Source organism: Lygodium microphyllum, chromosome 10 (assembly GCF_053477565.2).
Source record: "Lygodium microphyllum isolate KBCC chromosome 10, Lygodium_microphyllum_v1.1.10, whole genome shotgun sequence".
In the NCBI taxonomy this organism is placed as follows: Eukaryota; Viridiplantae; Streptophyta; class Polypodiopsida; order Schizaeales; family Lygodiaceae; genus Lygodium; species Lygodium microphyllum.
The window spans coordinates 118,493,035-118,507,449 of NC_141144.1; the positions used below are offsets into that span (position 1 = coordinate 118,493,035).

Below are 14,415 nucleotides of genomic sequence, written 5' to 3' on the forward strand. Positions count from 1 at the left end.
AGAATAGAAAGCAAAGTACTGAACTGATTTCTCCAACCCAACTAACCATCAAAAACCAAAAATACTTACTTGTAGCATGGATTAAAGACTCAAAATCCCCTATCTATCTCAAGCTCCGATTTGGGGATGAAACCCGTACTGCGATGCTCGATTTGAAGCTTGCAAGTGCTCAAATTTGAATCCGTTGATCTCAACAATGGAACCAAAATGTAGAGGTAGAGCTCAAACTCAACCACCAAGACCCACAGACCTCTTATTTTTCAAGTGTTTCAAGCAAGCACTAATGGCTATCTCTTACATAGCCGACACACTATCCGTCTCTACGAGTGTAGTAAGCTTACTTTGATGCTCAAGTGAGTTTCTTCCCCCCTCAAGCACTCCGATAGCCCCACAATTCGTGATGCAAGCTCAAGCATCCTCAATTCTCTTCCTCCAAGCTCCATCCTCCATAGGCACGTACAAGATGAGAGAAGAGAGAATAATAAGAAGGGAGGAGATGGTGGAGAGCTTCACCTCCAAGATCCCTCACTCTCACACTCCCTGTCTCACTCACTCACACTCCCTCCCTCAAGCACTCACAAGCTAGCAAGAGAAGAGAAGAAGAGTCCACTTTGCCACACACCAAAGAATGAGCTCTCATTCACTTTTTTAACTTTATATACAAAACCCTCTTTCCCTTGGGCAGTCATCCCCTTTTTACATGGCCGGCCAAAGCCTAGGCTGTTTTTTCCATTGTTCTTCTATCTTCCTAACCTCTTTCCTACCGGCTATCTGCCTTTACAATTTGCACGGGCACTCTTAAAATAAATCATAGTGTGCCTTGCGCTCTTGTACAAAAGTTTTGACTTGCGCTTTTCTTGTGTGCCTCTCTCCTTGATTTAGGACTTTTTCACACTTCTTGTGTTTCCCGATTTTTTCTTGACACACCTTCGTCTTCCATTCAACTTTTTCCTTGGCCTTGTCTTCTGCTTTAGGTTTTCTGGATTTTTGATTTTTTCACCTTGTTTCTCTGAGGGTTAACATGTAATTAAGAGTTGTGCACTCCCTAGGGGGTGTGTTTGTCTTATTGTGCTATTAGGGTTTGTGCTCATGATAAAGCACAAGAGCAAGCAAGCTTCAAGAGAGGGTTCACTATGTTGGATTACATATTGACCCTGAAAGCTATTATAGAGGTGGGTAGGGAGCACACAAGGGAAGATGATTTATTGCTTCTTAGTAGATTTTTGCAAAAAGTATTTGACTCAGTGTTCTATCCAAGGCTCATGCAATAACTATAAAATATTGGTACTCTAAAGAATCTATTGTGGCGATTTATGCCTTGCATGAGTGGGTGATAGGGAGGGTACGTGCTCTCGGAGGGCTTTTCAATGTGATGGACACTACCATCAAGGAGAAGTAGCAGTCCTCATTTTACCCTACTTTATTTGGTGTTTATGTTGATGAGCTCTTAGATTATGTGGATAGATTTACAAGTCCAAGTGTGAGCTTGATAGGCATTTTGATACACGTTTTATTATATGCAGATGATGTTATCATGACCCCTCAAGGGTTTACAAAGACACATGGATGCATTGCAAGCATTTTGCATGGATAGGGGATTGATAGTGAACCTTTGAAAGACCAAGGTGATGGTGGCTAATACCATGCAAGCTTGGGCGACCTAAGCAAAGCCTCAATTTACTCTTGGAGGGAATATGGTTGAGTACACTAGCTCCTATGTATATTTGGGAGCCACATTTACAAGACCTACAATTTGATTACTAGATGTATTAGTGTCTAGGTTGGATAGAGTTATACAATACTTGTTGCACTTGAGGGAAAATGTATATATGCTCAATTCCAGGAACCTTGGATTGAATGGAGGTTGTTTGATCCATAGGTTACTCCAATCTTGTGATGATGATTACTCGCATCACATAGAGCAAACCATTAGTACCCCATTAGATCATTAGAATAGAGATGGGAGAAGCACCCACAGTCATGCAAGAGTTATTTCAAAAGGTAACTTTCTTACAACAATTATGGCAACTCCCTAGATATAGATATCCACAATTGTCATTGATTTTTTCCTAATAGTTAGCGAAGAGTGGGGAGACACACTATTGGTGTATAGAGATCTAGTCATGTTTCAAGACACGTGGATTAGAGATGGATACACTCCCACCACTAAAGCACAATTTGGATTTCCAATACTTAGATCTCACTCATTTAGAATGAAATTGAGCTATCAGGCTAGAGCTTGTAAAGATTGATACATATTGTATACAGATACACCCCCTATAACACCTTGGTACCAAGATGGCATAATATCAATGTCATTTTTTACTTGTGTTGATAGAGGGATTCTTTGTTAAGCTAGTACAAATGGACATTACCTCTCCCATGGAACATATACTATTGGATAGATATGAACATCATCACACCAACTCAGGATTAAGATAGAACGATATATACACATATCTCGAGATGCATGCGTTTACCAATTGTGCCACTAAGAGGTTGAGTCTAAAGAGCACTTTATTTACAAATGTATTATATATTATTGTTGAGAACAACAAATGATGCTTGCCCATAGAGGCTAGATGTTTGCTCTGGAAAGGTTAGAAGATAAACAAATAATGTATACTCTAAGAAGAGATGTTCAAAATCCAATATGCACAGTGAGGAGGGCGGTACTTTCCAACAAGTCATGTCAAGTCACAGCAATGTACCCATCTCAAACTCACTAAGAAAGAAGACCAAAAGGACCTCACAAACAAGACTAGAGCACAAGAGGAACAAGTCAAAGATGAAAAGCATAAGGACAAAGGAGGAGTCCAAGAAAATTAAAGACACCTAAAAGATCAAGAAAAATAAAGGATGCCAAAGAAACATGAAGAAGATAAAGAATTTTCACAACTGACAACAAAGAATTTTTCCCATAGTGGATCTTGTTTTCCCATAGTGGATTTTTATTTCCCGTAATGGATCTTGTTTCCCATAGTGGATATAAAAGCCCTTACCAAAGATGTAAAGTCTCAAGCCTTAGCTTGATTAGGCTACCAAAGAGCTAGTCTGCAGGGCCATATTATCATGTAGGAGGGACAAAAGCCAGCAAGAATAGAGACTCGTCATTTGAGCAGGGGTGTTGAGAATGGCAAATGGTACTTGCCCATAGAGACTGGAGGTATACCCTGAAGAGGCTACAAGATAGACAAATAATGTATGCTCTAAAAAGAGATGTTCAGAATCCCATATGCACAATGAGGAGAGTGGTACTTATTCAAAAAATATAAAGACATGTACTTGGTTGACACTCATTATAAGGTAATGGAACCATCAGTTTGAGTCACTGTCAATGTCATTGTCCATCTTACACAAGAACGTATTTATGAGTCCAAGCTAATCTATCTTGGAACCTTATTCACTTTTTTAATAGTTAGTCTATCTAAGTCTATATCATATGAGTTGTATATTCATCTTCCATCCTCCATAGCTCCTACCATGCTCTAGAGCAAAGTCAAAGTTAAAGAAGTTACAAGCAAAGTAAAGAGTCTATCATTCCTTCTCTATACAATCTTTCTTTACAATAGCACACTAAGATTACATGAAACCAAATGTGGTATTGTCTATCATTCCTTCTCTATACGATGGATTAGTACATCGCTTTTTATGACAACAAGATGCCTAGATATACCTACTCAAATAAACAACTTTATCTTTTAGAGCATCTCTTATTCGACATTAGGATCAAGGGTTGCACTCTTTCATCAAATAGCACGCACAAAATGCTTGTCCACCTGTGCATTTGCCTTAAAAATTGCTTATCCACCACCCTCATGATTGATATAAGCTCTTTCGAAACAAGGCAAAGAAGATTTGCTTTAATGAATTGAACACCCAACTAAAGATCATATTCCTTATCCAGTACGAGAAAGGTGGCATCTTGCCCATCAAGTTCTTTATTGTCAATTCTCTCCTTTGTTAATATCAAGCATCCACCACAGGAACCTTGCTCTAGAACACTAGCAAAAATATCAAAGAAAATTATTCCAACCATAGCATTCAAAGGCCTTACATTTTCATTTGGTCTAAGAGCTTCTTTAGTTATGTTTAGTGCAAGGTGGAAAGTTTTCACCTTTTTTAATCGACTTGGATGTGTATCAAGTTGGTCATGGCTTGATACTAGCCAATATCTAGGGAAAGTTGAAAAGATTTGAGAAGATTCTCTTGGTAACATACTCAATTCAAGTGACCGTTTGTAAAGATTTTGCCAGGACAAGTACGGAATTATTGGCAAGCATAAGCGAATTGGAACTTGCAAGGGGACTTTTTTATCATGTGTTTGCAAGTACGTAAATGTGCGTGCACGTGTGGGCGTACATGCACGCATGTGAGCATGCATGTGCACGGGCGTGCACGAGCATGTGCATGGGTGTGCACACGTGTGAGGACCCCCCTTTTACAACCTTAGACATCTTGCCATTACAACTCTTATATATATTGAATAAGAAAACTGCCCCGCCACTACAACTCTTACATGAATTGAATAGAAAAAACTGCCCTGCCAGTGCGGGCGAATAGGCACTTGACAAAAAACTATTGAAAGAATGTTTGGATTTCCTCTAGAGTCCTACCCTTGGTTTCTGGAACAAGCAAGGCGATAAATACAAGAGTAAAAGCGGAAATTCCCGTGAAGATGGCAAATGCACCTGCAAAACAGAGTCGTCCTCTTACCATCAGAATGGAAGTTAAAAGCACCAGAAATATGATAATGCTTTCAGTTCAGACGTTGGGTTTAGTAATAAAAGACCTGTAGGGCTCCAAGTAAGCAGAATGTTGAAGGTTAAGGTGACAATCCATGCAGAGAGCCAGTTGAGAAGAGTAGCTATGCTTCCTGCAATACCCTTCACCCTTGGGGGGAACACCTGTCAAATACCATACAAGTACTACATGAGACAATGATATAATAAGATCAAACGCTGCTTCAATACAGCTCCAATTTAGGCTTGCATAAATGGCTATGGAACTTGACCTCAGACATTACAATCCAAGGGATTGCACCAAGCCCCAGTGAAAATGCTGCAACATAGACCTGTTAACAGCCTACAACCCATTAGTAGCTGTTCCAAAAAGCAACTCACACAATCAATAGACAACATAGGTTTTTGATCAGTTTAGTGTAAGCAATATGCACTTTACCAAGAGACTTGCAAGGGACAAATAACCCATGTACGTTTGAGCCTCTGTAGATGAAGAATGCGCCTGCCAATTGAAATAGTCACCAGGTAAGTAACAGCAACTAGTCACTGGTAAAGGAGACGCAACGCCATATAAAATATTACCTTATAAAGCAAACAGCACGATGCCTATTTTTAAATTTCCCTAGCCTTGCATATGCATTCTATTGAGCAATGTCGTGCTAGTACACTCCTTTTACCCTAAGTAATCAGCCTCTTCATGATGCCATCTTGTTGACCTATTCAATAATCTTGGCAGCACTACCATCCATCTCCATGCTATCAGGCAGGACCATCACCAAATTTTGCAATGGTCTTGGCATCCATTTATGGACTGCATGCCCATGCCACAGAGGTTCTACTCAGCTCTAATTAGCCCTTGTAACTGCACTATCCCAGGACCAACTATCTTGGCAGCACTGCCATCCATACCCATGCTATTAGAGAGGACCATCACCAAAAGTTTGCAATAGTGTCTTGCCATCGACTGATGGGCCACATACATCCCAACCACCTAGGTATTACAACCCGTTTACTTGAACTGCATTCATTGCATTTTCAGCATGCATTCAAGCTAACTATTTACGTTAGAATGCTGGTGCTCATGACCAGCATGATGATTGGGACAGCTTCTGGTTTGATGAGCAGGTAAAGGTCATAACCAATGCAGCACTGGAGGCATGGAGGTGGCTAAAGACTCCACCCACAAACCACTGTAAAAGGTGGGAGTGGATGCCTAAAGCAGCCACATGGAAATGACCAGCATGGCACAGGGGCAGCCATAGGACAAGGGGCATGAGCAAGGATGTAAGCGATGACATGCAGTGACTGGCATGGCCAGCCATGATTACGGGAGCACCAGCCAATAGTAAGAAAGAAAGACCATGCCTTTTGGCAGGCCAATTGTCTTGGATGGCCCTTGGGCATAGGGGACAACACCGATAGGTAATGAAAAGCAAAAAAGGGCATTCACCTTAGCTAAAGCTATAAGCTTTAATAAAAGCAATCTAACAGCATTGCTTGCATCGACTAGAAAAAGTATTGGAAACCATATTAGAAGAAAGGTGCACACAGAAAAAGCACAATGCATGCTGATTTTGGTGGGGGCAGCCTCTCAAAAAACCTATACAAGGGAATGCATGTGATAAAGAAGGTGCCACATTGTGAATGTGGGCTGGGGGCTGCATGTAGGCAGGGGGTGGACGACCTACAAAGGGGAGAGAGAAGAGAACCACCTATAAAGGTGCTATTTTGACAACCAAGGAGAGGAGGAGATGCTGACGACCTGAAGAAGAAGAAGGCACTACTGGTGCAAGGAGCAAGTGGTTTGCTCAATGCTGAAGCATGCAGAGCCAAGTTGGTGAGAAGACGATGACGAGGATGAGTGCATGGTAATTGAGAGAGAAGAGATGCTGCTGTTCAAGAGTTCATGTTTCAGTTCGTAGATTGAAGACCTTACTTGCGAGTAGGAGGTAAGTTTGTGTTTGAAGGCTGAGTGGTAACTGCCGGTCTGGAGTCTTTGGGTCTTCCCCAAATGCGTTCCTCAGTGAGTTGATGTTTGTGGGAGATCCTTGTATGGTTTTGATAGAGTTTGCTTGTGTGCCAAAGGATGTTGATGCTACTCATTTGAGAACCTTGGGTAGACAGATGCCTTTTTTGTGGATGAGGATTTTGAATATGAAGGTGTTATCATGTTTGCAAAAGAGTCTTTGTTTTTACAATTCCCGATATTTAGTCTATCCCTCAAAAACCCACGGTATCATGTCTATCAAAATCATGAAAGAATAACTTGTATGAGTAGACACACTCAAATATACCATGTCCAAAAGGTTCTCTTGGTTTTTTTATTGATCTGATGCACATATGATTACGCCCATTGTTTCCTATCTTTATTGCTAAGGTGTCTACTTTGTTCAGATATTTTATTGGTGTTTTTTTGATAGAGCATCACTACATGCATCATATAATCACAAGACCTTGCATGTGCCTTAGACTGAAGAGATATGGCTGTAGTTGTAGAGTAGTAATTCTTCTACCACTGCAATCTTGCCTTTAACATTGCAGTGCATATCAGTCTGAAGAGATAGGGTTGTGGTTGTAGAAAAAGGCTGCCAAGTGGCAAAAGAGGTACCACTTGTCAAAATTACCCATGGAAGCTGAGAAAAGACTATTTGCGGGCTAGCTAAGGGTCATTCCAACATTCAAAGGAGGAGAGAGGAAGGAGTCAATGCTGGAAGGCATTAATTTGCAGTTGATCTGAGGGGTAGCCCATTCTCAAATTTTTGTGGCCCACATGCAAGAGATTAAAGATCCAAATCGAGCCCGAATTGATGTACAATTAAGGGGGGGCCAATTGTATCCAAGCAGTGCTCGTCAATTATATCGACCATTTGTATTGAAGATTGAAGGAGATCAGCCTATATCTCAAAATACTTCAATCTTGTAGCAATACAAGATAAAGAAATACTGAGCCAATTAGGTATCGGCTGTCCAAGATTAAGTAGTAAATTGTGTGTATTTCTTGAATTGTGCATCTAATGCTTGTTGTAATTTGACCCTTGCTGAGAAGGAATGTTGATTTCATTGTTTGAGATATGTAAGCACTAATAGGGTCTCTATATATAGCCTAAAGTATGTACTTAAACCTTTGACCCTTACTTATGCAAAGTGGTGTAAAAGAAGTTCGCACTCAAGCATGCACTCTTACACACAATAATGTGTGTTTACACACAGGGATGAATAATAACTAACAAATCCCCGTTTGGATCATGGGTGATTAAACCCATGACATGGAAAAAAAAATTAAAAAGAAAATGGGAAGGACTTACCTCAAAGAGACAGTATCTAATCCCATATAATGGATTCTAGAAAGGAGATACATAAATAAGAGAAATGCAACATGAGCATGGTCATGGCATGGTCTACCAATTGGGAATGTGTGAGCCACACATGAGTGACCTCTATCTCTTGATGGAGGGGGCTGTGGAGCTAAGGGTCATGGAAGCCACTAAACCTAAAAGTAAGTGGGGGAACCTTTATAGCTTGATGCACTGGTCTTTGACAGGGCTTATCATCTCATGAGATCTTAGAGACTCCTTTAATTGCAAGGGCTTAGAGCACATCGTATGCGCCTTATGGCCATGAGCATAGAAATTTGATAGTCGATGTAGAACGATCTGTATCACCTAGAATGGCAAGGTGGCACAAGGAATGCCTCAGGGTGGATAAATATATTCTAATGGCATAGGAAGCAAAGGTCGATGGCAACAATCTCCGGTGGAGCGATTATTTTTATTGCAGTAGGTGCACCAAGTGGTCAATGCTCCCATCTTTGGAGAAGCCATACCACTAGGGTGTCAAACCAATATACCATATCTCCAAAATGACATTGCAAAATGAAGAAGAATTGGGAATTTCAAGTGTTGTTGCTTCCATAACCTTTATTCTCCTTCACTTACGAAGAGGGTCTTTAGCTCTCTAGGCACCTCTGCTACGATATAATGTTGAGAAACGATAGGATTTGCAAGGAAGAACACAAAGTGTGTACGACAAATACAATGACAAAGAAACTCAAAAACACAAAAGACGAATGAAGATGAATGATAAACACTAAATCATGCTAACGCAATGGAGCAGGCCTCAAAGTGACCATGTCTCTAGGACTAGTATTGAGGTGAGTGGAGTCATGTGAATGATGCCAATCAAAGCTCAGAGATGACTACATTATCATGGCTAATAAAGCGGCAGCACCTATGAAGGAATATTGTATGGAGGGAACAAAACATAGTTCTTTGAGAAAACGGATGTCAGAGAAGACACTCAAAGATGATGAACAATAGAGGGAGAGGAACATAGACCTCAAGAGCTGTCAGTAACAAAGAAATTGATGAAGATGACCTCTAGCATGTAAGCAATGATTGGCAACATGTTTGGGAGCTGCAAAACACGAGTGCTGGTAGCAGAGGCCTCCTAAAAAGGATGACGATGTCAGCTGCTGCTGCTCCTTCCTGTCCAGCAAACACAGGGTTGCTGCACTGCACAATGAAGATGGAATGCTGGGAATTGGTAAAAACAGTAAACCCATGTCTGGACTGCGCCAAAACAGGTCACCAGCAGTCACAAAAGGCTGCCAATCTGCAGTAGGTGTCACGTCAACTGTGTCACCTGATCTGCCGTGAAAATGCAGCCTGATTGATGGAGAAATAGGGCACCAGCAGCAGGCAGCACATGAAGAGCCTCCATGAACTGAGATGTCCTCCGTATCAGGGTGCAGCAACAGTGGAGAGTGCTGAGGACTGAATATTCTGCTGAAGAATGAATGCAAGCTTGAATGGTGAAAATAACCAACCCTATTTAAAGGAAAATTCTGGGTGTTTATCCTACCATGCATAATATATGCTAAATAATTCAATAAATCCTTTTTGGGCTGTAATTGAGATCCAAAATAGGAATTAATGGAGTACAATCATCTATGTTAATGCACTTTATGACTTCGGTTGCTCAATAGAGGGTCTCCTACTACTTGTGGCTAGTGGCCCATGGGGGTCTTGCAATTGATTGGCTCAAATGCAGTAACACAAGGTTAACCAACAATGCCCACAGGAATGCTTGGAGACCCCAAAGAAATACACAACAGCACAGTTAGGGTTAGGGTTAGGGTAACTTAGAGACAGTGAACACAATGAATGATGAAGTGAATGAATATTGAATATATAGTGCTCATGCAGCAAACACACCTACTCCAAACGGATCCCATATCGCAGCAAAGGCAGCCTCTGTGCGTCGAACGCCAGCAAACACAGTCACAGAAGGCTGGACCTAATGCAGATGACAACGCAAGAGAGAAAAAGACTAAAAATGCAAGTATCAGAGGTGGGAGAAAAATGGGCGACACCTGGAGATGGCAAACGCAACAGTCTAGAGGTGGATGACAGTGTAGATGACCTTGTGGAGGAGAGAGAAGATCAAACGCAAGCAATCAAGGCGACAACACCTGGATGATGGCGACAGCTCCAGAGACGACCCCTAATGACTGTAAACGCAGCCTCGATGATGATGTTAGCAATCAGGGATGGACGCCTGGCAGCAAACACAAATCTGACAATAATGGAGCAGCAGGAAATAGCTTGGATGTGGGTGATGGAGGTTGGAATCAGACCCCAGATGGTACCAAAATGGCTGGGGGAAGCTCTGACTGCGATATCCTCTGCAAAGGGGTGTGAGCAGCAGAGATACAGCCCCTAAAACCTACTAAAATGGGATTGACAGAGAGTGGTGGGCTGCATACCTATTTATACAATATTTCAAGCACCAAATTAGGGTTTTGCATGTGGGACACGGTAACTCTCTAGGATCGCCTTTCTTCTTTAAAGAAGATAGTTTCTTCGTTAATTAAGAGTGTTTCTGCGCTGTTTAAGTCAACCTAATGCATTTTTGGCTCAACAAGCTATACCTAGTGGTGTTACACTCTTCCTATGGCTTCTTTCTCCCTGCCCAGAGAGGCCTTTCATATATTTGATTTGATTGGCATTCAGCTCCAGCTAGACTGTTGAGCACAAGTACTTTTTGTATTTGCTTTTTGCTTTTATATCATATAATCAGTCACACTTTATTTTGCCAGAAAAAGAAGATCAAAAGAACATCAGAATTTCAATTATGACTTTTCAAACTATGAGGTTCTTCAGTGCTTGGTTTTATAAGTACCCGCAAATAGTATGACAGCCCAACAAGGAAGCATGTAAGTGTAGTTCCTGCTGAAGACACCTGAACACGCATGTAAAAACGCAAAGGAAACATGATGAATCTTGGTGAATTTAAGTTTGAAAGATCCACAATGAATCCACCTACCATTAAAAGCACACGTCGCCCAGCTTTGTCAATTAAAGCTCCAGAAACACCTGTCATTGCCACCTAGAGAAGAGAAATATCTTTAATGATGACCAAGTGCAAAAAGTCTCGATAAATGCCTTCACAAATCATTTGAGATGGGAGAACTACCATAAGAACAGCAATAGATAAAGACGCAATGTCTGAAGAAGGAAATCCTGCAAGATAGCATTAGATCTGGTTAATACCAATCAATGTCTGAATCCAAAAACTCAAAAAGCCCAAAACACAGCTTTATCAGTAGGTTTTACCAGCAGATTCAAAAATTGTGCTTGCATAAAACACAAGAGCATTTATTCCTCCTAGTTGTTGCAAAGATAAAAGGCCTACGCTGATCTGCATAGATCATAGAAGCATCCTCATCTCTTTGGTTCAGTGGACATGGCATTGAGTTTCACAATGTATGTTATCATACCACAAGTGGCCGCAGATATTTCTTCTCAAGCAGATCAGACAGCTTGATACTTGGTTCACGCTGGTCACTTTCTATAGCATCCTGCACAATATGCAACATTACACAGTTAGATGTGAAAATTTTAGAAGATGGTTGAATTCATTAATATCTGATGCATAATATCAGATATGTGACATTTAAGAAAATCCTTGATATTTAGAGCACGAAATTAGCTGATGCCAAGCCTTTGATACCATGTCAAAATGGCAGTGGAAGAAGGATTATGCAAACAGGAGACAAAAATGCTGAAGGGAAAAGATGAAGGCAATAAACTCATTGATGAGGCTGATACAAGGAAGCCCCTAATGTGTGTAGCTTTAGGGAGCACTGCTAGGAGGGAGAAGGGAACAGAACCACCACATGGTGTCTGGCCCAAATGGCAAGAAAGAGACGGCTCTAGAGTCCACCTTATGGAAAACCCTAAGTTCAGACCAAAATGTCTGGGATGACCAAAAGTGTCCAGCCACAACACAACTGGCCAGAGCCAACAGAAATTATGAAACCAACCAGAAACGGACAGTTAATGTCCCCCAGCTAACTCAGTGATAGAACTCAGTCATGGAACTCACAACCAGGAGATGGCATCCAACATGTACTGCAAACAACTATCCCTTAGATCAATCTATCTTGTTATATTGTGTAACAGGCCCATTGCCCACTCACTCTTCAGTCCCCCTTTCACATTTCATCTCTTTATTATATGTTGCTTGTCAGTGTACTCATCCCATTGTGTAACAGGCCCATTGCCCACTCACTCTTCAGTCCCCCTTTCACAGTTCAAACCACATTTCATCTCTTTATTATATGTTGCTTGTCAGTGTACTCATCCCATTTCTAGCCCATGCTTCAGCCACCTTACACAGTTAACCCCCAACTCACACTATAACCCTTCATTCTGTTTGGAATTCTTGTGCATTGAGCTCATCATCAGCCCCATTTCAGAGTACACCCTCAGCTCAGACTTATATACTATGATGCTCTTGCATTCTCAGCCCATTCTTAGCTATTGTGTCTCTCTTTTGCAACACATTATGCAAGAAACTTCCTTCAAAGCATGTAGTAAATTTAAACCCAAATGGCACGTCATAAAGGACCAAGTCTTATAGAAGACATTTGAGTTAGTGCACCACATTCTACTTTCCCAAAATTTCAGGCAAATGCAAAGTTGTAGATATTATGAAGAGCATGGTTGTAAGGTATGAGAAGTACCATATGGTACAGTACGATAAAATACAGTACTAAGTGGTACCTTAAGATTTTATAAGGTACATTACGATATTAGTACAAAACAATATTTAACTTGATGTTTTTTAAACTACAAATGATAGAACGATAGTTACCTCCATGCATAGCATGGACCTGTCAGCACCTTATGATCTATACCCTACGGTACTGTACGTATCCGTGCAGATTTATATGATAAAACAGGGCACTTTTGGCCATCGCCTCCAGGCCCATTCCTGCATCTGCAAAACGTCTCCCAGCTATGTGTTCTTTAGCCATTGATGTCTACGCAGCACTTTACAAAGTCTCTAGGCCTTGGATACCACATTCCTCCCCACAGCCAGCCCACTTTTTGATTGTTTGACCTCTCACTTCACACACTTGAAGCTCCTTGCTTGGCCCTTGGATTCCATCTATGCTCTTGGGTATTGGATCCCTCTCTTCTTCCACATCCTTCTCTAGTCTATAAAAAGTGCTCCTCCCCTCCATCTTTCCACATCAAATCAGCAACCATTCTCATCTCCCTCTCCTAAGCATCATTTGAATCTTGGTGGTCAACATTTCACTCTCTCCTCTCCCCCCCACCCCCTCCACCTTCAAGCACCAATCTATCAAGCCTATCCCAACCCCTCTACGTTGTTGGTGTTTGGTGTTGTTCCACTAGAGGAGGGAAGAAAGTGGCACATCGGCACCAACACCTATGGCTACTCATGAGGAGCCCTTGAATGAAGGGCTTATCTTCGACCGATGCCTCTGCCATTGGCAATGACAACTCCACATCGGTCAGCTTTAGCAAAAGGCAAAGAGTGAAGGCTCGTGTGGCACGAGAGAGGGCCAAGGCAATCCTCTCTCTCTCAAGCCCCTGATCATGTGCATGTGTCAATTGCCTTTCTTAAAAAAAGATAACATATGGCACATTGAAATTGCACGCACCCTGGTTGAGTGCAATCTTGTATTCAATGTCCTTAAGAAAGAGCAATGGAAGATGGTAAAAGTCATTGCAAATGTAGGTTTATGCAAGGATGAACCAATGTCACCTATAATGACATGAGGACCAAGAAGATTGTGAAGAGGAGAGGATTGATAGAGCCCTCGATCCTGTACGGGCCACATGGACAAAGTATGGTTTCTTCATTCTCATTGACCAATGGAGTTACCATAAGAAACAAGGCACCGTCAATATATTTGTTTCATGTCCACTTAGCACACACTTTTTGTGGGCCACAGACACCAGCACAACAACAAGCACATTCATCTACCACCACATTCAACAAGCAATCATTGAGGTATACATTGTCTTTTTCAAGTTGTTACTTTTATAACCTTTTAGCTTTCGTATTATAATTTATTAAATGATCGTGCTTCATGAAGCCTCTCTCTCTCTCTCTCTCTCTCTCTCTCTCAAAAGGTTCAACTCTCTCTAAGGTGTTTGTTACCGACAATCCATCCAATTCTCAACGCATGGGCTGCTTACTTGAGGCCAAGTTTCCCACAATTGTATGGACTCCATATGCAAGTTGTTGTTTGGACTTGCTCATGGAGAACATCGGGAAGCTCAAGTGGGTAAAGAGGGTAATGTACAAAGCTACATCAGCTGTCACCCTCTTCACGATAAAGGTAAAGGTGTTTGCC

At 41.4% G+C, this 14,415-nt stretch overlaps 1 protein-coding gene across 1 annotated transcript in view; it reads right to left on the minus strand.

Moving 5' to 3' along the window:
* Positions 1 to 4,245: 4,245 nt before the first annotated feature.
* The window catches only part of LOC148030489 (sugar transporter ERD6-like 4), a 112,766-nt gene continuing 102,596 nt past the window's right edge, over positions 4,246 to 14,415 (minus strand). The window contains exons 10-18 of the mRNA XM_087686828.1: positions 11,521 to 11,601; positions 11,357 to 11,441; positions 11,217 to 11,263; positions 11,067 to 11,129; positions 10,923 to 10,982; positions 5,182 to 5,244; positions 5,015 to 5,074; positions 4,793 to 4,907; positions 4,246 to 4,691 (exon numbers count right to left, since the gene is read on the minus strand). Coding sequence (XP_087542954.1) covers positions 4,579 to 4,691; positions 4,793 to 4,907; positions 5,015 to 5,074; positions 5,182 to 5,244; positions 10,923 to 10,982; positions 11,067 to 11,129; positions 11,217 to 11,263; positions 11,357 to 11,441; positions 11,521 to 11,601 — 687 coding nt within the window. The 3' untranslated portion in view covers positions 4,246 to 4,578. The remainder of the gene's footprint in view (positions 4,692 to 4,792; positions 4,908 to 5,014; positions 5,075 to 5,181; positions 5,245 to 10,922; positions 10,983 to 11,066; positions 11,130 to 11,216; positions 11,264 to 11,356; positions 11,442 to 11,520; positions 11,602 to 14,415) is intronic.